The following is a 25,234-nucleotide window of genomic DNA, read 5'->3' as shown; positions in this document are numbered from 1 at the left end:
GAAGCCGGTTATTATATTCATGTCATTACCAATCCTGCACTTCTTCTCACACACTGACTGCACAGATTGTGTTAAAGGACAGCTCACTTTAAAGGATACATTCTCATATTTTGTCTGTCTTGAAACAATACTCACAAGCACATTGAAGGAGTCCACAAAAAGTGGATTAACTCAAAATAATTTTGTGAAAAACTTTCGCTAGCTAACTGCCATGTGATCTCAGACCTTTGAGAGTCCAAAATGAAGGAAGTGATCATAGCTTCTTAGCTGTGTTGTCCCATTTAGCCTTCTTTGTCACAGTATAACCCAAGAGACATTTGACAGTTCAGGAGTTGTTGGTATTACATCTCTTAAGTATACTGAACTTATTGTCCCGTTAGCGACCTATCAACCTGACAGAATTAGTAAAACTAGAGCATTTTATTCCGGGATAATAACTAGAATAATCTACAACAAAATGCCAGGATAGCATGTAGCACAGAAAAGAAAGAAACATGTTAAAAAACATGTTCAACGCTAGCTAGCCATGATCTTGCTAGTCAAAGTAGCTAATCAACTAGCGTAGCATTTTATCCCGGGGCCAACAACTCTTCATTCAATAGAATAATCTACAACACTAAGAACAAAATGCCAGAATAGTAAAGCAGCACAGAAAATAAAAAATAAGGAATTAACATGTTAGAATATGTTCGACACTTGCTAGCTTGTTAGCCGTTATCATGCTAGCTCATCAACTAGCGTAGCTGCCAGGCCTTTATAAGTGGGTGTATTCCAAAGTAACTGTGTTTCTACACAGTAATGTTTCCTGGCTGACCTGATATACAGATAGAAACATAAACAGGAACTTTAATACAGAAAAAGACTTGACTTATGAATTGTTGAAGCTTTTTATTAGTTTTAGTTTAACTTATTGTACACAGGATTGACTAATTATGGTGAATTTTATTCAATTTCATATGCCTTTATTTCTTTATAGTGTCACTTTACCTTCATATACTTTCACATAAATATCTTTATTTAAATATATATATATATATAGCCTTTTTATTACTTGTCATTGGGCATACATTCACTACATTTCTTTACATTCAGTTTATTCACTTAACACACTAATGTATTTTATTTTATTTATTTTAACTTCTGCAACATTTTGTGTCTTAGATTCTAATTTGTACGACTGTTTCTTTGTAAATGTAGTTCATAAGACAATAAATAACTTAAAGCGTGATGCAGATAAGTACTTGTTTTAAGTCAGACAGAAACAAGTCAGAACCAATCCTTGTATGTAAATGTGAAGTGTGATTAAATTAGCATTGATTCAATGAATGTGTATTGAGTCTACCAGAGGCCCAGAGTGATGAATGACTTGTTTATATGAAATCTAACAAAGAAGGGCGTTCGCTCCTCTTGTTTCCTCATTTGTTATTGGCCATTAACGAACACTGACTGTAATTCGCTGGTTTAGAGAAGAGGCGGCGCAGTAAAAAAAAAAACCAAAACATTCAGAATCAAGCCCCAACATGAAGAGAAATCTCAGCGCTCCGCCTCAAAACGAATAGAACCAAAATGGCCGCCATGGCAGCTCAGTTGCCGTGTTCATTTTCACTTATATATATATATAGACCTTTATTTAAATATATATATAGCCTTTGTATTACTTCTCATTGGTCATACATTCACTACATTTCTTTACATTCACTTTATTCACAGCTGTATTTTATTTTATTTAATCCCAATCATTTTGTGTCTTACGTTCTAATTTGTACGACCCAAAATGGCCGTCACAGCAGCTCAGTTGCCGCGTCCGTTTGGCTAGCGCAGCCCCCGTCAGTGGGCGGGGCCGCTGTGGAGTCACATGATCCGCGCGCAGAGCCAGGCCGACCAATTCCAATATGGTGGCCAGCTTGGCAGGTCTACGGTTGCTGTTGATGATATTGTTGTTCTGCGGGATCAGGTACGGCGACTGCGGCCGGGAAGCCCCGCCGGTCCTGGGGCTGCGACTGGAAGCTCCGACCGGTCTGGTGTGTATGAAGGATCGGATCATCTCGGCGCCAGAGGGAGCCACGTTCGAGCTCCGTCTCTTCGGCACCGAGCTGAATGGAAGCTGGCCGTTGGTGGCGTTCGCGGGGGCATCCGGCGGAGCGGCCGGGGCGGCTGTCGGGGACGCGCCCGACCCGTGCGTGCATGAGCACAACCGTCAACGGTCCTGTTTCCAGGTGACGCGCGGATTCACACCGGATGAGACGTACAGCGGGCTGATAACGGTGGAGGTATAACAACACTAACAGCACGTGCGATATAAATACAGTGAGACATATATACACTGTGCGATATAAATACACTGTGCAATATAGATACACTGTGCGATATAGATGCACTGTGCGATATAGATACACTGCGATATAAATACACTGTGCGATATAGATACACTGTGCGATATAAATACACTGCGATATAGATACACTGTGCGATATAGATACACTGCGATATAAATACACTGTGCGATATAGATGCACTGTGCGATATAAATACACTGTGCGATATAGATACACTGTGCGATATAAATACACTGCGATATAAATACACTGTGCGATATAGATGCACTGTGCGATATAAATACACTGTGCGATATAGATACACTGTGCGATATAAATACACTGCGATATAAATACACTGTGCGATATAGATGCACTGTGCGATATAGATACACTGCGATATAAATACACTGTGCGATATAGATACACTGTGCGATATAAATACACTGCGATATAAATACACTGCAATATAGATACACTGTGCGATATAGATACACTGTGCGATATAAATACACTGCGATATAAATACACTGCAATATAGATACACTGTGCAATATAGATACACTGTGCGATATAGATGCACTGTGCGATATAGATACACTGCGATATAAATACACTGTGCGATATAGATACACTGTGCGATATAAATACACTGTGCGATATAGATACACTGCGATATAAATACACTGCGATATAGATACGCTCCGATATAGATACGCTGCGATATAAATACACGGTGCAATACTACAACTATTCTGTCTGTATACATAGTATATTAGTTTTTTTTTTTGTTATTTAATATTCTTTACTGTTTTATTACTTATTTACTTATTTATAATACTTGTTTTTTTTACTATGTCTCTTGTTTGCACTATACTGTGTGTATATGTATATATATTTACTCCACTATGCGGCTGTAATCCTGTATATTTCCCCACTGCGGGACAATTTGTTTTCATGTATTGGTTTATTTGATAAGAGACGGTGCACATTAATACAAACATTGCTGTAAATGCTCCAGAGTTAAAGCCAAGAGGCAGATGTTACAAAGTAAACCTATACAAACAGAAGATCATTTACAAAGTTATGCAATGTTGAGCCTTTACAAAGCATGCAGAAACATGAAAGAATTGAGAATATTAATATAAATAGTATCATCATTCAGGAGACTCTTATACTGAAGACATGCCGGTAGATGAGGGTCGACTGATCTGATCTGATCTTAGGTCCGGCGGAGCATCTCTGCTGGAGAGAACGCAGCTAGCAGCGAGCAGCAGACGTACCACCACCTGTGCGTGCTGAGCGGGGGGAAATGGGCGTCCGCGGGGATCCCGGACCGGCTGCGGATCAACACCGACACGGGTCTGCCGGCGGACTACATTCCACCGTGGGCTCTGGCCGTGCTGGTCGTGGTGCTGCTGCCGGTCTGCGCGCTGCTGAGGACCGTGAACCTGAGCCTGCTGTGGCTGGACCCCGTGGAGCTCTACGTCCTCCACAGCTGCGGGTCCGAGGAGGAGAAGCGGGCCGCCAAGCGCCTGGAGCCCATCCGGAGGAGGGGCAACTTCCTGGTGAGTTTCTGAGGAGTACTCGGGTTATACAGTGTATAAATACTCTGTTGCAAGTAGAAGTCCTGCATTCTAAAGTCTTACTAAAGTAGCATCAACAAGTACTTGAAGTACCAAAAGTAAAAGTACTAATTATGCAGAATGGCTCATCTCAGATTCATACATTTCATATTATGTGTTCATCACTTTAATGTTGCAGCTGGTAACGGTGGAGCTCTTTTATTTACACTGCTGTTATGAAGCTATTATATATATTTTATTTGTAAATATGTTGTATTAATAATCTGAATCTGTAAAGAAACCATTTCAAATAAATGTAGTGGAGTGAAGAGTATAAGATGTAGAAGTATGAAGTAGCATAAACTGAAATTGCTCCAGTAAAATACAACTTAAGTACCTCAAAATGTTACCAAAGTACATCACTTCAGTACTTGTGCTTCATGCAGAGAATGAGATGAACCAGCTGTTCCTAAATGTTCTTAAATGTCTTTTTGTCAGACGTGCTCTCTGCTGTTCCTGACCGCTGTGGGACACTCGGCCCTCGGCGTCCTCCTCTACCGTGCGCTGGGCACCATCGTCTCCGCCGTCTTCACCAGCGGCTTCCTTGTCTTCTTCGTGGCTGAGCTGGCTCCTCACGTCCTGTGCTCCGGGTACGGCTTCCAGCTGGCGCCGGGACTCACCTGGCTGGCCCAGGTGTGTCTGGTGCTCACCTGCCCGCTGTCCTGCCCTCTGGGGCTTTTCCTGGACCTGGCGCTGAGGAGGGACATCAGCACCTGTGGGATAAGGGAGCGGGCCATGGAGATGATCCGCACGAGCGTCAACGACCCGTACAGGTAAGAAGAGACCACGACGGAGACCCGGAGGTGTGTTTGAAGAAGCGCTGTGTCGGCTCATCCTCGCCGTGTTTCCTGTCCCAGTGAGTTTGTGAAGGAGGAGTTCAGCCGCGGGATGCTGCGCAGTAAGACGGTGGAGGACATCCTGACCCCCCTGAAGGACTGCTTCATGCTGCCCAGCTCCGTGGTCCTGGACTTCTCCACCATGTCTGAGATCATGCAGAGCGGATACACCCGGGTGCCCATCTACGAGGAGGAAAGGTGAACATGGGAACATGGGAACACGGCTCTGCCCGAGAGTTTATCCAACCAGAAGTTATAGATTAGTGATGAAAACAGTCAAAACAGGGCAGAGTTATTGTACTCGCAATCAGAGAGGTGTGGTAGCATTTTAGTGTTATTGTAGGTTAAACAAATAGCTGGGGGATGGGGCGGAATATTCTGAAGAAAAAAAATCACAATTTCCAAGATTAAAGTCGTAAATTTACGAGAAAAAAACAAAAATATTCTCTGAGAACAAAGGTGTAAATTTACAAAAATATATATTCTATGAAATTAAAGTTGTAAATTTATGAGAAAAAACCAAAAATATATTTTTAAATTGAAGTTGTAAATTTACAAGAGAAAAACTGAATATTCTCTGAGATTATAGATGTAAATTTACAAGAAAAAACAAGAATATTTTGTAAAATTAAAGAGTCATAAATTAACCGCCGTCTGAATTTCGTTGCACCTAAAGTAATGTTCTTACAGTAAGAATGTAAGTAATGTGAAGGTCCTGAAAGATACATATACGTGTTTTCTTTTATGTTCTTTCTGTTTTATGAACATAAATAAATATTGATATAATTAGCCTAATATATGTCAATTCTTACACTTCTTTAGTCTTAGTTATATAAAAGAACAACAGAAGTGAAATGTATGAGAAATAAATAAAAAGGTTTTATTATTATTATTATAATAATAAAATAGATTCAAGTTCTGGTTCTTTCTCCTAACTGCAGCAGAAACACACAGCAGTTCAATGTTTAAACTTTTTATAATGACAGAAAGAACCTGTTATTGTTTAAACCTTCTTTACTCAGATTTCACTCAGTGATGTTGGTTTAGTGACCCATGATCTCACACACACACACACACACACACACACACACACACACATCAACACATGTGTTTGATGTTCCAGGTCCAACATCGTGGAAATCCTGTACGTGAAGGACTTGGCTCTGGTGGACCCGGATGACTCCACCCCCATGACGACCATCACCAAGTTCTACAACCACCCGCTGCACTACGTGTTCAACGACACCAAGCTGGACGCCATGCTGGAGGAGTTCAAGAAAGGTGCAACACAACACCTTTGTTTTAATGTTTTCTACGTTTTATTTTGATTTATTTTGAGTATGTGCAGGACGTGAAGCATTAGGAAGCATTGAATTCTGTCTTAGACAGTATAAAAAGTCTTCACTTTTAAGCTTCTCTTTTATTGGCTACCTATCCAGTCGTGTCAGATCTGATTCTGTCACCCCACCCCTTCAAAATAAAAGTACCAGAAAGTATCTGTATCTTAAGAGTTAAGATACTTTCTGGTGCTTTTATTTTAAAGGGGCTGAGGCGTGTTTTACGAAATAGAAGCCCAACAACTTTCACTGTATGTCAACAGGCAACTAGCGATGGACCTAGTTTTTCAAAATAAAAGCCCCAGAATTTAACTCCATCTTAACAGGCAGCTCAGTTCAAGCCTCACGTTTAAGCTTCCTTTTATTGGCTTACAATACAGTCCTGTCAGATCTGATTCTGCCCCCCCCCCATCTCCCAGCTCCCATCCCTTTCAAAATAAAAGCCCCAGAAAGTACCTGTATCTTAACAGGAAGCTAAGATTGAGGCTTTTTTAACAAAATAAAAGTGAGTTTTGACTCCCAGGAGGAATGCAAGTATCTTTGCCTCGTGTCCCTTCAACTTCAAATTGAAGAGTTGACACGGATTGAAAAGCTCTGATTCAGAGTAACGATTAAAAACAATCCCCTGTTCAAGTAAAAATGAGTCTTTTTGTAATTTTGGTGACCCTGCCGTTTACTGATTTACTGAAGGAGTCCTCTCTGTGACTTTTCCTCTCAGGTAACTCTCACATGGCCATCGTCCAGAAGGTGAACAACGAGGGGGAGGGGGATCCGTTCTACGAGGTGCTGGGATTGGTCACCTTAGAGGACGTCATCGAGGAGATCATCAAGTCAGAGATCCTGGATGAGTCTGACGGCTACCGTAAGTTTGTTTGTTGTAAATGTGTTTATTCATTTAGTGTCTGCTGATGTCTTTTATTAAAAGTTTCCGTCTCCTCCTGCAGTGGACAGGAAGGTGAAGCGTCCTCTCGCTCCGCTGGAGATTCCTCTGGAGCCTCGCAGCGTCCACGAGGAGTTTTCTATCTTCAAGCCCCCTGAAGGAGAACCCAAGATCAGGACGTCACCACAGCTCCTGCTGGCTACACACCGCTTCCTGTCCAGAGGTGAGGCTTTACCTGCACACCTGTATGTTCACTAAGCTGCATTCTCTCCAGTGACCACCAGGGGGCGACTCCTCTGGTTGTATAGAAGTCTATGAGAAAATGACTCTACTTCTCTCTTGATTTATTACCTCAGTAAACATTGTAAACATGAGTTTATGGTCTCAATCTCTAGTTTCAAGTCTTCTTCAATACAGCATGATGTTCATTTAGTACATTATGGTCCATTTAGAGTCAAACAGACCATAAAGCAGGGGATGCTTTAGGGCGGGGCTACACGGTGATTGACAGGTCTCTACCAGAGACGTATACGGCGTCTCTACGTCACTCCTCCTCAGTCCATATATGGTCACTTCCTGTCCAGGCGCCGAACTCAAGGCTTCAAAACGTCCACAAACCAATGAGTTGATGTCATGACGACTACGTCCACTTCTTATATATTCCGTGGTCTGAGAGGACGACTCTAAATGGCTTAGATTTTATAAGGAGCAGCTTCCTGTTTCAGTGTCAAGAGTTTCACAATAAAAGCAGCCAAAAACACGCTGGAATGAACTTCATCAAAGCTCTTCTTCAGACTCCACAGTAGAAATAGAAGGTTAGTCGTAGATACTTTTAAACCTCTTCAATCAATATTTACAAATCAATAATGAAACTAGTTCAACAGGATCCTCCTCTGTCATGTGACACATGTAAATAAAGCATGTGTGCTCTTTTTATGTGTTTCTTATTAAAGAAAAGAAGAAGAACATCAACATAGCAGCTGATTTATAACTGTTCTCCGGTAGTTAGTGGACAGATCGGTCTCTCACTGATTGAATCCGTCACAGTTTAACTCCACACGTGTAATGATTGTGTTCCTTGTTACTTATTATACTTCTGAGTGACGGCTGAGGATCGATGGGAGAAACAAGCTTCTTCAAGTTAATTCAGATCTGTGTGTGTGTGTGTGTGTGTGTGTGTGTGTGTGTGTGTGTGTGTGTGTGTGTGTGTGTGTGTGTGTGTGTGTGTGTGTGTGTGTGTGTGTGTGTGTGTGTGTGTGTGGCCCCCCCACCCCCTGCAGAGGTGGCACACTTCAGCCCCGGCCGCATGTCGGAGAAGGTCCTGTTCCACCTGCTCCGTCACCCCAGTGTCAACCAGGAAGTCCACTTTGACCCAAACAACCGGCTGAGCCCGGCTCACTATCTCTACACCCGCAACCACCCGGTGGACTATTTCATCCTGCTGCTGCAGGTCAGTGCTGCAGGTTCACACGGAGTCACCTTAAAGTTCACCAACTGAACACAAAGTCATGTTCTGTGGACGTATTCTAGACTCCTGAAAGAATCTCTATCAGTTTAAGTGAACTCTATGTTTAGAATGTTTCCACCTCTTTACCTTGATGTCAGACACTGAAGCTGTTATCTATGATCTCTACAAACACACCAGACTCCATTCATAGAACTACTTTAAGGTTAATGCATCGTATTTATGAAAAAAAGAGCTCTGAACTTTATTTAACTTATATTGTTTATGTCTAGTTTAAGGTTAGATAAATATGACAGCGTATTAGGGTCATATTCCAAGATTAAAGTTTATATATATATAATAATGTATTTTCACAGTAATAATTAAAACAAACAAAATTAAGAAGTTGACCCAACTCTCCTCCCATCGCTTCAGCGTTACAAAATCTTTCTCCCCAAAACAGCGAGAGCAAATTGCGTAGCAATAATTTCTTCACATTTTGGCAAATTGGCACCATTAAAAATCTGCTGAATCAGCTGTTATCAGCTCCTGTACTTTGACACTAAAAAAACTTTAAAAAGTGAAGATTCTCAGTCAACTGCTGCAGTTCTATGTCTCCAAACATCTCAAAACAAACGCATCACTTTCTTTAAAACGGTGCTTAAATCCCATTAAAACAACCGTTTCTCTTTATAACATCATATGTTGGTATGTTGTTATAACACTTCATGGCTTATTTATTATCTATTACTGATAACACAAAGAGCACTTTTTTGTTCATCAAACATGAGATATTGTGACATTGACGTGTCGCTGCTTCCTGTTTGTATTCAGGGTCGAGTGGAGGTGGAGATCGGTAAAGAGGGGCTGAAGTTTGAGAACGGAGCGTTCACGTACTACGGAGTCTCTGCACTAACGCTGCCCTCTTCAGGTGAGATGGAGAATCACAGTTACACAGAGCTGACTCCGTAAGGACTGATCATCACTGATTATCAGTGATCAGAGCTGCTGTTGTTGAATCCAGAGTTTTATTTGGACGTCTAACTTACACGCTGCATTAACGCAAATCTTTATTGCTCATATTATTAAGACTGAACATTTGTACATTATGTCCTCTTACTTTTTAAAACCTGAGCAGCTCTTTTCTTGCAGAACTTGTTTATTTTTATTTTTTCTTACTATGTTAATTGTGACCGTCGCCAAAATTTATTGTTTATTATATTATTACTAGAGTTAAAAATAACAGAAGTTTAATAAATATATTAAATTAATATATACATTTGAATTAGTAAAATAAAGTATAATATATATATATATATATATATATATATATATATATATATATATATATATATATATATTAGTACAGTATAATATACAATAAAAATGTATGTTTTGATGTTTCTATTAAAGTAATAATACGTTATTATATTTTATATTATTACAGTTTCTGTCATCGTGCGGTTACAACATGAAGATCACGGTTGTGTAAAATGAATGACGAGGCAGTTTTTCCTCTGTGTTTACTTCACTGAGCTTTATACGAGTCGGCACATGTCTATAAAAAGGAGAAGAAGTGGCAGGATTGCAGATATTGTGCTGACTGTGTGTGTGTGTGTGTGTGTGTGTGTGTGTTGCAGTGCACCAGTCTCCAGTGTCGACCCAGTGTCAGTCTCCCAGGGATCCCTTTGAGTCAGCGGACGCCACGAGCCCGTCCAGCTATTGTCCCGACTACACCGTCCGAGCGCTCACCGACCTGCAGCTCATACGGGTTTGTGTGTGTGTTTTCAGTTACACACTGAGATTTGAGGATGTCTCAGACCAAAGTTGTGTCAAAAGTATATGAGCTGGATATCAGACTCCAAGATGCCCTGATTCATACTTTTACTTTAATTCATTCACAGTGAAGGAATAATACGTTTAAAGTTTCTACAAGGAACTTTCATTTAGTGTTGATTCTGGCGCCCCCTGTGGACTAAAGTGGTAGTGTCTCTGAGCACCAGACCCTTTAGAAAACCTCTCATGTTACTGCAGCAGTTTGCTAATAATACACACACACAGGAAATATATGCATGTATTCTTTAAATAACTGTTTTTACATTCAATATTGATATTGTATGGATTCAGAATGGGTTTATAGATTAATGACAGAGTGAGATTTATTAAACTCACTGCATGGAGCTGGTTTAGAGGGAACACTAAACTCTGGCTTTGTCTTGTAGGTGACTCGTCTCCAGTATCTGAACGCTGTCATGGCGTCGCAGGTCGGTCAGAGTCCAGATCCTCCTGAGATTAAGATCCTGCCCAACAGTCAGACCAAGCTGCTCAACGACAGAAACTCTCAACAAGGTAGGGTCCTTAAAACACTAACATATACCATGTCCACCAAATCGTTTCTCCCTGAGGACAGCGTTTAAAAAAACTAAAAACGATTTCCTACATCTGACGTAGAGACGCCGTATACGTCTCTGGTAGAGACCTGTCAATCACCGTGTAGCCCCGCCCTAAAGCATCCCCTGCTTTATGGTCTGTGTGACTCTAAATGGACCATAATGTACTAAATGAACATCATGCTGTATTGAAGAAGACTTGAAACTAGAGATTGAGACCATAAACTCATGTTTACAATGTTTACTGAGGTAATAAATCAAGAGAGAAGTAGAGTCATTTTCTCATAGACTTCTATACAACCAGAGGAGTCGCCCCCTGGTGGACACTAGAGAGAATGCAGCCTGGAGAACCAGCCGTTGTCTTTAGGGAGAAACATTTTGGTGGACGTGGCCTTAAATCACACTGCATCTCTTTGAATACAAATGTCTTTGTAGTATTTCCTCACTGCACTTTCCTGTTTTTGCTTTCAGCTGAATGATAATTAATTTTCCTCTTTCTCTCTTTTCTTTTTTCCTGCTTTCGTGCCTCCGTGTCTTCTTCTCTGCTCCGTCCAGAGTTCCCCGTAAACTTTTCATTCTTTGATACCATTGAGAATTACTGTTAGTATTTATTTGTTTTGTTTTGTTTTTGCATGAGGTAAATGAAAATGCAGCCCGTCTGTGGCATGACAGCGAACATAGAGCACACACACACACACACACACACACACACACACACACACACACACACACACACACACTTCCTCTTCCTCTTCTAAGTGAGACAGGACTGTTATCACCTTTACCTCGTAACAATCAGCCCTCATTTGATTTCCATCAGACTAATTCCTCTTTGTGTGTGTGTGTGTGTGTGTGTGTGTTTGTGTTTGTAACCTCTGTTTTATTTCTCACTTCTCTCTCTGTAAACATTGAGTCTGATCTGATCCAGCTGTTCACTTCATATAATTAATATTTACGACATTATTAAGACTTTAAAGGGATGAAATGTGTCCTCCGGCGTCCACATTGGAGGCTCAGGGACAGGTGCTTAGAGAAGAAAGACGCTCTGTACGACTAATAATACTCACGTTTTTAAGTTTCAATATCAAAGTAGCTCAGTGACGGCTGCCTGTGTATCTATGGATACACTGCAAACAGGAGCTGCTAATGGTTCATTCAGCATATTTTAAATCGGGACAACTTTGTCAAAATGTGAACAAATAGTTTAAAAAGAGCAAACTCTCCGCACTGTTGCCGTAGTTAGCACTGTTAGCTGCTAGCCGCTGGCTCAGCCGTCGCCATGTTGAGAGCCGTATGGAGGCAATATGTATGCTCAGAATTCCTAATTCAGCCCTTTAAGATGTTGTTAAGGTTTCTGGTTTAATTTAGTGGTTTGATATATTGTCTGGCGCAAATTAATGAAATTTAACAATCCCACAAAAATTCCTTTTACGGTATAAATTAAGGGATGGCTTCATGTATTTCTGTTTAATTTTACTGGTTTCTACCTTTAAAAATACCTTTAAATATGCAAATCAATTAAAAGCCCTTTAAATATGCAAATAATCTATTAAAACTCTATTTAAATATGCAAATAATCTATTTAAAATACCATAATATATTACAATCCATTAATCATCCCCTTAAAATCCTATTAAAAATAACTTCATTACTCATTTTTATCAAATAACTGACGAACACCAAACTGCTGAGTGAGCAGAAAACCTCCAATACGTCCGTCTGAGGAAGTGTTGCGTCACCTCAAGTGTGATTTAAATACAAACAGACGTGGACAAGAAGCTATAGTTGATTATAAACTCAATTTATCTTAATATCTCAAGATGTCGAGCCAGGAGTTTGAGCCCTCAAAGTCCTCGGGCTTATGGGAAATGGAGTTAAATGTTAAACTATTAAAGCTACCATCCTTATCTAAATATATTAAAGGAGCCACACGACATACTGTCGAGAAAAACTCCTCTCGAGATCTTCAGTTATCAGAATTGTTAATAAAGTCAAAGAGGGTTTTTCTTGTTCTGGAGCTTTGGGCTTCTTCTTCTCCTCCTTAAACTCTGGCTCTTCTTCTTCGTCTCTCTTTCTGTCCGCCCTCCGTCACCTTTAACACCCCGTGTTGCGTGATTGTGCTCGCCGTGATGTCATCACGACCTCACTCACCCAGCTCTCCCTCTCATTGGTCGGGTTCCACAGGTGGCAGTAGCGCCCAGGAGAGCTCCACAGAAGAGGAGGCTCATGGGTAATGCGGTTCTGAACCTGCTCCAAACAAGTAGAGATTTTTATTTTGTTGTTTTTATTTTAATTGATGAATCATTTATGGCTGGAACGTAGTTATTGGACAAAACTGGAGTGAGAGATTTTATTTGTTACGTAGATCTCATTCCTTTAATTTGTTTTTGTGATTTTCATTGCAATTATAATTTCATGCTGTTTTATACACTTTGGACTTTATGTGTATATATATATATACATAAATACATTTTACTTTAATTTGGCCGTGCCTTTTCTTCCGGGTTCATACTAAACTCTTCATGATTCCTCACTTTTGTGTGTGTGTGTGTGTGTGTGTGTGTGTGTGTGTGTGTGTGTGTGTACTTGTACTTGTACTGAAGCATCCGTCCCTTTGAGACACTTAAAAAAGAAAGAAAGTCAAAAGCAGATTTGCACATTCAATTTGTGCACTGCTGATAGTATTAAGCTATTTTACAAGTTGTAAGGTACGTCCTCGTTTTTATACCCTCGTGTGTGTGTGGCTGAAAAACGATCTTTCAGAGGTAGTTCATACTTTAAATATTCATTTAGAATGCAAGAGGTAAAATAAGGATTTTACAAAGTAACCAAAGTAAAAAGAAAAGAGTAAACGCTCCTTACTAACAGAGTGAAAGTTTTTATTGATGATGAAGATGACGACGAACCAAATTGAGGTTGGAAGTAGAGCTGGAACAATTAGTCGATTCAGAAAAATAACTATTTTGATAATCAATAAATCGGCTTATTTGTGAGGATTTGCTGCCTTCATCTCATGTGATGAATATCTTTGGGTTGTCAGACAGAAAAAATACATTTTAATGTGTTAATTTGAGCTTTATTTTGGAAATCTTTCCAGAATAAGTCCCTCCCCTTCCACCTTATTTTGAAAGTACAAATATGTACGGTAGTCAACGGTGAGACACAAATCATTTTATGATCCCGTTTAAATTGTGTTTGTCAATTTAAAGTCAAGACATTTTGTTGTAGTGTCATTTAGTTTTGTCTCTGCGTCTCTCGTCACCAACACTAGCTTAGCTTAGTTTAGCTACGTTCCACGCACAGACGTAACTCTAACTTACCTGATCAGTGTCATCCAGCGACTCCTCGTCTCTTTTCTAATTTATTTTATTTCAGTCAACATTCCAGAACCTGTTTGTTTTATCCGTGTGTGTGTGTGTGTGTGTGTGTGTGAGAGACACGTACAATATCTCATTCCTACATGTCTTCACCTTCCCTCCGTTAACCGGACTCGATGTAAACGCTCATCTTAAACGGTCATTGTTGCATGTGTGTATGTCATAAATAGCCTCTAAATAACCCTTTGTGTTCCCCGTGTTTGTACATTAATATATTAACGATATATATATATCGTTAATATATTAACGATATATATATATATATATATATATCAAAATACACTTTAAAAACTTTATATATATATATAAAGGGGACTCTCTCTCCGTGATCCGCTTGACTGAATAATTAAAAATCTGTGTTTTTAAAGTGTATTTTGATGCAGTACTCACATGCTCACATGTAAAGTCACGGGTCGTCCCGTCCATACTGGCTCCTTTGTACTGCGACTACACTGTAAGAAATAGATGACAAAAGAAATGTTCAGTGTAAAAAATGAAACTCTAAAGTTGAAAGCGGGGGTGTGTTAAAAATAAAGTACTAGTTTGTAAGACGTATAATCCAACCACACGCGATTATTTTATATTTAAGGATAACATTAGTGCAGTTGTGGAAGAAATCCTTTACTTCAGTAAAAGTACTAATACCACACTGCGAAAAATACTCCTGCATACAAAACCCTACTCCTAGTATTATTATCTCAGTAAAAGTATTGATAGATCAGTGAGAAGAAACTAAAGCTGTCAGACAAATGTAGTAAAAAGTACAATATTTACCTCTGAGAGGTTGAATTGTAAAGCTACATGAAATAGAAATACCTCCCCCCCCCCCCCCCCTCGATTTCTTACAGTGTAGTCATGAGACAGCATGAAGAGACAAAGTATTCTCTCTCAACACACAGTACACACAGTATGACATGTGAGTATTATGTTTAAAATAAGCTTGAATGCAGCAGCAGGGTTGTGTAGGAGTCGCTCTGTGTTACGTTCGCACCATTTCTGTCTCTTTCTTCGTCTACTTTGATTCCATGTTGTGCGTTTGATTCGCTCAGTGTTATCATCATTGCCATATTCCAGGAGAAGTCTTTGTGAGTCTTGAGTAAATATTTTCAGCTGTTTACTTTGTATTTTAGTTTTGTTGCAATAAGTTCATTTCTATGGTATCAGAAGACTGAATGTAAAAAGATAATCATTACTTTGTACTGATGGAGAGAAATGTCTGGATGCGTGTATTAATATATAACGGCTCAGAGCATCATTTGAGGAAGTAGTTTATTGGAAATCGGTTTTCAGGTACAATAACGCTGTTACTACAGAAGTTAAGAGATATACAGTTTAAGAAATTCCTCTTTCTGTCCGGATTACATTTCTTTAGAACTTCTCTATTTTATTTTTTTTGGGTGCATTGAGAGACTCCATTCCATTTAACACCTTCAATAATCAAGTTTCTTAGAAAATAAACTCAATCCTGTTCTAAAATGTGTTCTTGTTTGTCTCCTCTATTCCCACACGGACACGTTTCAGTACTGTGCTCAGTACTTGTACTTTGTGTTTTGAGCTGTCGGGGGATTTTCCTGCACTCCATAAAGGTTGATGAAACAAAATTATGAATTATATTTACACATATCTAAACCTGTATACAACAGTACTTTAATAAATCCTACCTTCATACATGATATTATAGAGAGATTTAGAGGTGCTCATTTTGGAAGCTTAGTTGTAGTGCTGTTAAGTTATACCACGATATTCTGAGAAGGCTTTCTACCCCATTTATATCACACACATATATTTGTATGTATTGTTATGGTCTGGCTCTGGAACCATAGCAAATGTCATGAAAACTCAGGCAAGGAGCTAACCAAACAAATACTTTTAATAAACAAAAGGCCAGGACATTTCAAATGTGCAACAAAAATGAGCATTCTCGCAATGAATGCCAGAAGGTTCAACTACTGCAACACTGCTTCCAGACACTCCTTGCAGCACACCAGGTGTGTCAGAGGGGAAGAAGCCACACTTCCTCCGGATGGGGCGGGTCTTATAAGGCGAAGGCAGTGGCCAGCTGCCTCCAATCTTCTTGATGTCACTCTCCAATGATCCAGGACCCAGGGACACTGAAAGACAGACAATACCCGGCAGAGGCCCTGGGCCGTCACACACCATATGTATATAATTGTATGTATGTGTGTATATATACAGTCAGTATAGTATGTAAGTCATACTATTTCCAAAAAAAGTCATACTATAGCATGTTGAAGAATGTCATTGTATATAGAATGTCGAAAAATATCAAGAGAAAGTCGTATAGTAATTTTAAATGAATTTTATCAAAAAAGTCAGTACAACATGTTGAAAAAAGTCATAGTATAGCATGTTGAAAAAAGTCATAGTATAACATGTCGAAAAAAGTCACAGTATAGCATGTCGAAAAAAGTCACAGTATAGCATGTCGAAAAAAGTCAGTACAACATGTCGAAAAAAGTCATAGTATAGCATGTTGAAAAAAGTCACAGTATAGCATGTCGAAAAAAGTCATAGTATAGCATGTCGAAAAAAGTCACAGTATAGCATGTCGAAAAAAGTCATAGTATAGCATGTCGAAAAAAGTCACAGTATAGCATGTCGAAAAAAGTCATAGTATAGCATGTCGAAAAAAGTCATAGTATAGCATGTCGAAAAAAGTCACAGTATAGCATGTCGAAAAAAGTCATAGTATAGCATGTCGAAAAAAGTCAGTATAACATGTCGAAAAAAGTCATAGTATAGCATGTTGAAAAAAGTCACAGTATAGCATGTTGAAAAAAGTCACAGTATAACGTCGAAAAAAGTCATAGTATAGCACGTCGAAAAAAGTCACAGTATAGCATGTCGAAAAAAGTCATAGTATAGCATGTCGAAAAAAGTCACAGTATAGCATGTCGAAAAAAGTCACAGTATAGCATGTCGAAAAAAGTCATAGTATAGCATGTTGAAAAAAGTCACAGTATAGCATGTCGAAAAAAGTCACAGTATAGCATGTCGAAAAAAGTCAGTACAACATGTCGAAAAAAGTCATAGTATAGCATGTTGAAAAAAGTCACAGTATAGCATGTCGAAAAAAGTCATAGTATAGCATGTTGAAAAAAGTCATAGTATAACATGTCGAAAAAAGTCAGTATAACATGTCGAAAAAAGTCATAGTATAGCATGTCGAAAAAAGTCACAGTATAGCATGTCGAAAAAAGTCAGTACAACATGTCGAAAAAAGTCATAGTATAGCATGTTGAAAAAAGTCACAGTATAGCATGTCGAAAAAAGTCACAGTATAACATGTCGAAAAAAGTCAGTACAACATGTCGAAAAAAGTCATAGTATAGCATGTTGAAAAAAGTCACAGTATAGCATGTCGAAAAAAGTCATAGTATAGCATGTTGAAAAAAGTCATAGTATAACATGTCGAAAAAAGTCAGTATAACATGTCGAAAAAAGTCACAGTATAGCATGTCGAAAAAAGTCACAGTATAGCATGTCGAAAAAAGTCAGTACAACATGTCGAAAAAAGTCATAGTATAGCATGTCGAAAAAAGTCATAGTATAGCATGTCGAAAAAAGTCACAGTATAGCATGTCGAAAAAAGTCATAGTATAGCATGTCGAAAAAAGTCAGTATAACATGTCGAAAAAAGTCATAGTATAGCATGTCGAAAAAAGTCACAGTATAGCATGTCGAAAAAAGTCAGTACAACATGTCGAAAAAAGTCATAGTATAGCATGTCGAAAAAAGTCACAGTATAGCATGTCGAAAAAAGTCATAGTATAGCATGTCGAAAAAAGTCAGTACAACATGTCGAAAAAAGTCATAGTATAGCATGTCGAAAAAAGTCATAGTATAGCATGTTGAAAAAAGTCACAGTATAGCATGTCGAAAAAAGTCATAGTATAGCATGTCGAAAAAAGTCACAGTATAGCATGTCGAAAAAAGTCATAGTATAGCATGTCGAAAAAAGTCAGTACAACATGTCGAAAAAAGTCATAGTATAGCATGTCGAAAAAAGTCATAGTATAGCATGTCGAAAAAAGTCACAGTATAGCATGTCGAAAAAAGTCAGTACAACATGTCGAAAAAAGTCATAGTATAGCATGTTGAAAAAAGTCACAGTATAGCATGTCGAAAAAAGTCATAGTATAGCATGTTGAAAAAAGTCATAGTATAACATGTCGAAAAAAGTCAGTATAACATGTCGAAAAAAGTCATAGTATAGCATGTCGAAAAAAGTCACAGTATAGCATGTCGAAAAAAGTCAGTACAACATGTCGAAAAAAGTCATAGTATAGCATGTCGAAAAAAGTCACAGTATAGCATGTCGAAAAAAGTCAGTACAACATGTCGAAAAAAGTCATAGTATAGCATGTTGAAAAAAGTCACAGTATAGCATGTCGAAAAAAGTCATAGTATAGCATGTCGAAAAAAGTCAGTACAACATGTCGAAAAAAGTCATAGTATAGCATGTTGAAAAAAGTCACAGTATAGCATGTCGAAAAAAGTCATAGTATAGCATGTTGAAAAAAGTCATAGTATAACATGTCGAAAAAAGTCAGTATAACATGTCGAAAAAAGTCATAGTATAGCATGTCGAAAAAAGTCACAGTATAGCATGTCGAAAAAAGTCAGTACAACATGTCGAAAAAAGTCATAGTATAGCATGTTGAAAAAAGTCACAGTATAGCATGTCGAAAAAAGTCACAGTATAACATGTCGAAAAAAGTCAGTACATGTCGAAAAAAGTCATAGTATAGCATGTTGAAAAAAGTCACAGTATAGCATGTCGAAAAAAGTCATAGTATAGCATGTTGAAAAAAGTCATAGTATAACATGTCGAAAAAAGTCAGTATAACATGTCGAAAAAAGTCATAGTATAGCATGTCGAAAAAAGTCACAGTATAGCATGTCGAAAAAAGTCAGTACAACATGTCGAAAAAAGTCATAGTATAGCATGTTGAAAAAAGTCACAGTATAGCATGTCGAAAAAAGTCATAGTATAGCATGTCGAAAAAAGTCACAGTATAGCATGTCGAAAAAAGTCATAGTATAGCATGTTGAAAAAAGTCACAGTATAGCATGTCGAAAAAAGTCATAGTATAGCATGTCGAAAAAAGTCACAGTATAGCATGTCGAAAAAAGTCATAGTATAGCATGTCGAAAAAAGTCACAGTATAGCATGTCGAAAAAAGTCATAGTATAGCATGTTGAAAAAAGTCACAGTATAACATGTCGAAAAAAGTCAGTATAACATGTCGAAAAAAGTCATAGTATAGCATGTTGAAAAAAGTCACAGTATAGCATGTCGAAAAAAGTCATAGTATAGCATGTCGAAAAAAGTCACAGTATAGCATGTCGAAAAAAGTCATAGTATAGCATGTCGAAAAAAGTCACAGTATAGCATGTCGAAAAAAGTCATAGTATAGCATGTTGAAAAAAGTCACAGTATAGCATGTCGAAAAAAGTCACAGTATAGCATGTCGAAAAAAGTCATAGTATAGCATGTCGAAAAAAGTCACAGTATAGCATGTTGAAAAAAGTCACAGTATAGCATGTCGAAAAAAGTCACAGTATAGCATGTCGAAAAAAGTCATAGTATAGCATGTTGAAAAAAGTCACAGTATAACATGTCGAAAAAAGTCAGTATAACATGTCGAAAAAAGTCATAGTATAGCATGTTGAAAAAAGTCATAGTATAGCATGTCGAAAAAAGTCATAGTATAGCATGTTGAAAAAAGTCACAGTATAACATGTCGAAAAAAGTCAGTATAACATGTCGAAAAAAGTCATAGTATAGCATGTTGAAAAAAGTCATAGTATAGCATGTCGAAAAAAGTCACAGTATAGCATGTCGAAAAAAGTCACAGTATAGCATGTCGAAAAAAGTTAGTATAACATGTCGAAAAAAGTCACAGTATAGCATGTCGAAAAAAGTCAAAGTATAACATGTCGAAAAAAGTCATAGTATAACATGTCGAAAAAAGTCATAGTATAACATGTCGAAAAAATTCATAGTATAGCATGTCGAAAAAAGTCACAGTATAGCATGTCGAAAAAAGTCATAGTATAGCATGTCGAAAAAAGTCACAGTATAGCATGTCGAAAAAAGTTTGTATAACATGTCGAAAAAAGTCAAAGTATAACATGTCGAAAAAAGTCACAGTATAGCATGTCGAAAAAAGTCAAAGTATAACATGTCGAAAAAAGTCATAGTATAGCATGTCGAAAAAAGTCACAGTATAGCATGTCGAAAAAAGTCATAGTATAGCATGTCGAAAAAAGTCACAGTATAGCATGTCGAAAAAAGTCACAGTATAACATGTCGAAAAAAGTCATAGTATAGCATGTCGAAAAAAGTCACAGTATAACGTCGAAAAAAGTCATAGTATAGCATGTCGAAAAAAGTCACAGTATAGCATGTCGAAAAAAGTCACAGTATAACATGTCGAAAAAAGTCACAGTATAACATGTCGAAAAAAGTCACAGTATAACATGTCGAAAAAAGTCAGTATAACATGTCGAAAAAAGTCATAGTATAGCATGTTGAAAAAATTCATAGTATAGCATGTCGAAAAAAGTCAAAGTATAACATGTCGAAAAAAGTCATAGTATAGCATGTCGAAAAAAGTCATAGTATAACATGTCGAAAAAAGTCACAGTATAACATGTCGAAAAAAGTCAGTATAACATGTCGAAAAAAGTCATAGTATAGCATGTTGAAAAAATTCATAGTATAGCATGTCGAAAAAAGTCAAAGTATAACATGTCGAAAAAAGTCATAGTATAGCATGTCGAAAAAAGTCAAAGTATAACATGTCGAAAAAAGTCATAGTATAGCATGTCGAAAAAATACCATTTTGTTGAATGTCACTGAAGAATAACATTGCTGGCTTCAGAATGATTATATGTAATGTAATAAATAATGCATATTTTGTTGTGTCTATTCATGAAACACTGACATTATATACAGTAACCGTTAGATAAATATATATTTATATACACAGTTGACTGTTAAATGGCCTCTGCTGGGCTTAAATTCACTTCATTAAAAAACAAAGTTAGGTCTATTGTTCTCTTAGTTGCACATCCTTGTTTGGTTAAATGTGGTTTCCTATCTTCTGTGGGTTTTTATCAATTTCTGTCGATTCTGAATTGATTGTGACCTACAATGGAACTGAAATGCCGCAGTTAAAAACAAGGGAAGACGAACACAAAGATGGAACCTGAAACTGTACTTTTGTTTCATGTAGTAAATGACCTTTGGCCTCTGGCTGCTCCTATCACCTCAGCCTCACAGCGCTCAGCTGAAGAGTCCGATCGCTGAGTGAAATGAGACAAAACAGAGAAACACTGGTAATGTTTACATAAGACACAGACTAAATATTAATGTATGGAATACTACGAGTACCTGTAGCCTCCATTCTGTCCTCCTGGTGCTCAGCTGAGAAGTAAATATTCAAAAAGGTTTTAACCTCTTACCGCTCCTGTAAAATGAGCCTAAAACATCCCCAACAGTCAGAATCACTGTAAGTGCTACTGGCATTGAGTAATAGAAGTTTGAACACACTGAAGTAGGTTTTTATTTCCGCCTGAATATTTCTTTGCAAGCTGACGTCTGCAGATGACTATAGCTGGACTTATTAGCTGGAAAACACAATGGGACCATAGCATGAAGCCTTACCTAGTCCAGGTTCAATGTCTAGGCGTTTTCCAAAAAAGGCCATTCGGAGACTCCACAGGACACTCGGTGACCACGGTCACATACCGAGGCTATTCTTGAACGCTGGAACGTACAGTCATCATTTTGGTCTCTAATGAAAGGTGACACAGAGGTGTCCTATCCCATATCCAGATTCACTATCATTATTACTGACACAGAGTAACTGAAGCATAAACACATAGTGCTTTTTCCCCTAATTGAAACTAAACTTTGTGCACATAAAAGAGTGAAAACAAGTGCTATGGTGGAAAAGCAGTTTATTCAAAAAATGAACACACGGCAAACTAATTATAACTTTTACAGGTTATTGGCAACATGCCAGTTATTATAGCAGTCACGACCGGGGACCAAGCACAAAGGCACATCGCAGGAGGAGCACTTCAGTGGTGTCTTTGCATGGCAGTGCCTGCACTTCAGACGCCCAGCGGTGCTGTGCCCACTGATGTGTACTGGCCTGTGATGCGCTCCGCTTGGAGCAGGAGGTGGTCCAGGTCTGGCTGTGGAGGGAGACCCCACCTCTGCCAGCTCCCTGGCGAGGGTCTCTCTGAACGCCTTCTGGGTCATCGGTACCTCTCCTTTACCTTCTGCAATGTCTGTGTGGAGGAGGAAGGCGTTCACAATCGCGATGTCCATGAAATGATAAAAGAACGTCTTATACCACGTATGGGTCTTGTGGAGGACTTTATAGGACCCGATCAGGGCGTCAGAGAGGTCCATTCCCCCCATGGACCTGGATGGACAGAAATACACAACATTGAGAAAAATATACCAAAACATAAATATATCAAGCACACAAATGATGACATTTCAAAGGGCATAAAATATATAGTACTTACTGGTTGTACTCCTTCACCGCTGGTGGAACTGGGATGTCCTTCAATGCCCAGTGCCCATCTGCACCTTTGACCCTCCTTTGCACCGTGTCCTCCGCATGGGCCGTGTGGAGTGTTGAACACATGAAGACGTCCTTCTTGTCTCGCCACTGGACAAAGAGGAGGGAGTCCTCCCTGATCCAGCGAATGCTGCCACGGGGAGAGTCTGAGACCAGACTGTTTACTTTAGTTCTTGGGAATCCAATTCTGTTGGTGCGGATGGTTCCGCACGCCCAGATCCTCTTCTGAAGCAGGTCGCGGAAAAGGGTGGGACTAGTATAAAAACTGTCAACAAAGAGCTTGTAGCCAGTGCCCAGCAACTTGGTGTCGACGAACTCCATCACCGAATCGTAACTGTGTCCCTGGAACCTTCCCGCGTAGACAAAGAAGTCCCACGTATAACCGTTGCTGCAGTCGGCCAGAGCGAAGAGTTTATATCCCCAGCGAACAGGCTTATTTTTCATGTACTGTTTGAGCCCAATGCGGGCTTTGGAGGCAACCATTCGCTCATCGATGGCAATTTCCTGGCTAGGGTGATAGTTCCTTTTGCAGGCTTCCCTTATCTCCTCGTAGAGTGGCTTTATTTTGCAGAGCCGATCGAAGGCTGCTGTGCCTCTCCTCTGCTCGTTAGCAGCATCTGCCACCGAGCTACTGAGGTGAAGGGACTGGCAGACCCTGAGGAACTTCTTACCAGTCATTACCCGCCTCGGGAACGGCAAGCTGTACAGTTTACCCCCTCGCCAGTAATCAGTAAACCAAGAGCATTTCAGTACCCCCATGTAGACGATCAAGGACATGAATGAAAACATGTCCTGCAATGTCACATCAATCCACGGGTTGGAGGGTGACGAGTAGTGAGTCGAGCCAAAGTCATTAGTGTTTTGAATTATTGTCTGTAAAACAGAGTTTGTAAAATAGAGTTTGAAAAGCTGCAGGGCTGTGTACGTAGCGGTACGTGTGAGCTGGGGTCCTGATGAGCGGGTGGGTCTGAAGGTGGGCTGTGGTGGAGTTATGTCTGGAATGTCAATATCATTCCATCTCTCTCCAGATGTGCCGTCTTGACTGCTGCTACTGCCGGTGCCTGTCCCTCTCCTCCCCCGTGCTCTGCCTCTTGGTCTTCTTCTGCTGGCAGAACCTCTCTGGGGAGTCGGGGGATGGGGCTCCTCCCCTGATGAGGTGCTGTCCTGCTGCTCCACTCTATGTGGCCGCTTGCTGACTGGGCGCAAAGTATCCGGCTCCTGATCTGAATCTACATCAGACGATTGCCTATTGTGTGAAAATAAAGACATAACAGTTAGTCATTTACAAAACTAGACAAAATGTTTCCATCTTTTCTGCATTCTACTCGTTCACAGCTCGCTGCCTCACATGTCAGCAGTTCACACAATGCAACACACACACACACACACACACACACACACACACACACACACACACACACACACACACACACACACACACACACACACACACACACACACACACACACACACACACACACACACACACACACACAGTGAAACAAAGGGGTAATGAAACACACACCTCCCCCCCAACAGGTCAGCAGACATTCTACAAAATGTGTCTTCATAATTCAAACTAAAGCTTATTTATGTCGAAATACAGTAATTTATAAGTTATATAATATAAAATACTTACTTGTCGAGAGTAATGTCTCCTCCGTCCAGCAACTCTGTCTCTGAGGCAAACGACATTTCGCTCCCTTCATCTGATTCTTCATCTCCAGGCTCGTCACTATCCCGCCGAAGACACAATTCCATCTCTTCTTGCATCGAATAAGTTGTTTTCTCCGAGCGTTTCGCAGTTATTCTTTACTAAAGTCTCAAAAAGTCTCAAAACGCACACTTTCCGTCTTTGACGCACGAGGAACTGGCTGCAGACTCTCGCTGTTGCGCAGTAACTTCCTGGTTTGGGATTTAAATCTTCCCACTGAAGCTGTAGAGCGTTGTTTTCGAAATTTCATTGGCTATACGAAGCGTGAGTCATCAGAACGATCGGTTGCAATTGGCTCGAGCGTTACACGAAAGAAGAGGGGCGGGCACTGTCCTTCAACGCGGACTCTCATTGGCTATTCTAGGCTGTGGAGAGGACATGGAAGCTCCTAATAGGTCAAATGAGGTGTCAATCTAAACGGCACAATGCAGCCAATGCAGATCCAGAGACCGGAAAAACGTACATGTGAACTGAAGTTATGTTGGAAAATACCTTTTACATAGCAGTTGTGTACATGACACAGATGTACACTACACACTGTTACCTGTTACCACTCCGACGGCCGCGGGCGGGCCGTCGGAGTGGTAACAGCAGTAACTTAACTTTAATAACTGTTAATGTTGTTACTGTAAGATTTATCAGATAGCTTTGTACTTTAAATAGAAAGGAAAGGCCAAACAGACGGTTAC

General features: G+C 39.4%; 1 protein-coding gene across 2 annotated transcripts; it reads left to right on the top strand.

Annotated features, from left to right (window-relative positions):
- The first annotated feature begins 1,859 nt into the window (after window positions 1-1,859).
- On the top strand, window positions 1,860-15,682 carry cnnm3 (cyclin and CBS domain divalent metal cation transport mediator 3). Of its 2 annotated transcripts, none has more exons than XM_076107977.1 (12): window positions 1,860-2,270; window positions 3,542-3,883; window positions 4,379-4,713; window positions 4,798-4,974; window positions 5,900-6,057; window positions 6,832-6,975; window positions 7,058-7,216; window positions 8,274-8,443; window positions 9,272-9,368; window positions 10,078-10,208; window positions 10,660-10,786; window positions 13,012-15,682. In XM_076107977.1, exons 1-12 carry the CDS (start codon window positions 1,893-1,895, stop codon window positions 13,059-13,061), a joined length of 2,268 nt encoding a protein of 755 aa, XP_075964092.1. In that variant the 5' UTR covers window positions 1,860-1,892; the 3' UTR covers window positions 13,062-15,682. The 2 variants fall into 2 exon arrangements, with proteins under 2 accessions (XP_075964092.1, XP_075964164.1); XM_076108049.1 differs by lacking the exon at window positions 13,012-15,682 and adding an exon at window positions 11,383-12,336.
- The last annotated feature ends 9,552 nt before the right edge of the window (window positions 15,683-25,234 follow it).

Source organism: Anarhichas minor, unplaced genomic scaffold, assembly GCF_050575085.1.
Source record: "Anarhichas minor isolate MPS153535 unplaced genomic scaffold, ASM5057508v1 ptg000002l, whole genome shotgun sequence".
NCBI lineage: Eukaryota > Metazoa > Chordata > Actinopteri > Perciformes > Anarhichadidae > Anarhichas > Anarhichas minor.
The sequence above is the reverse complement of the archived record's forward strand: the minus strand, read 5'-3'. Positions and strand labels throughout refer to the sequence as shown.

What these genes read in the sequence shown, in the direction of transcription:
- cnnm3 (XM_076107977.1), top strand. Translation starts at nt 1,893, where the DNA reads ATGGTGGCCAGCTTGGCAGGTCTACGGTTGCTGTTGATGATATTGTTG. An exon ending in CCCATCTACGAGGAGGAAAG is followed by an intron (nt 4,975 to 5,899) that starts GTGAACATGGGA and finishes TTGATGTTCCAG; the next exon opens with GTCCAACATCGTGGAAATCC. An exon ending in GCTGGAGGAGTTCAAGAAAG is followed by an intron (nt 6,058 to 6,831) that starts GTGCAACACAAC and finishes TTTTCCTCTCAG; the next exon opens with GTAACTCTCACATGGCCATC.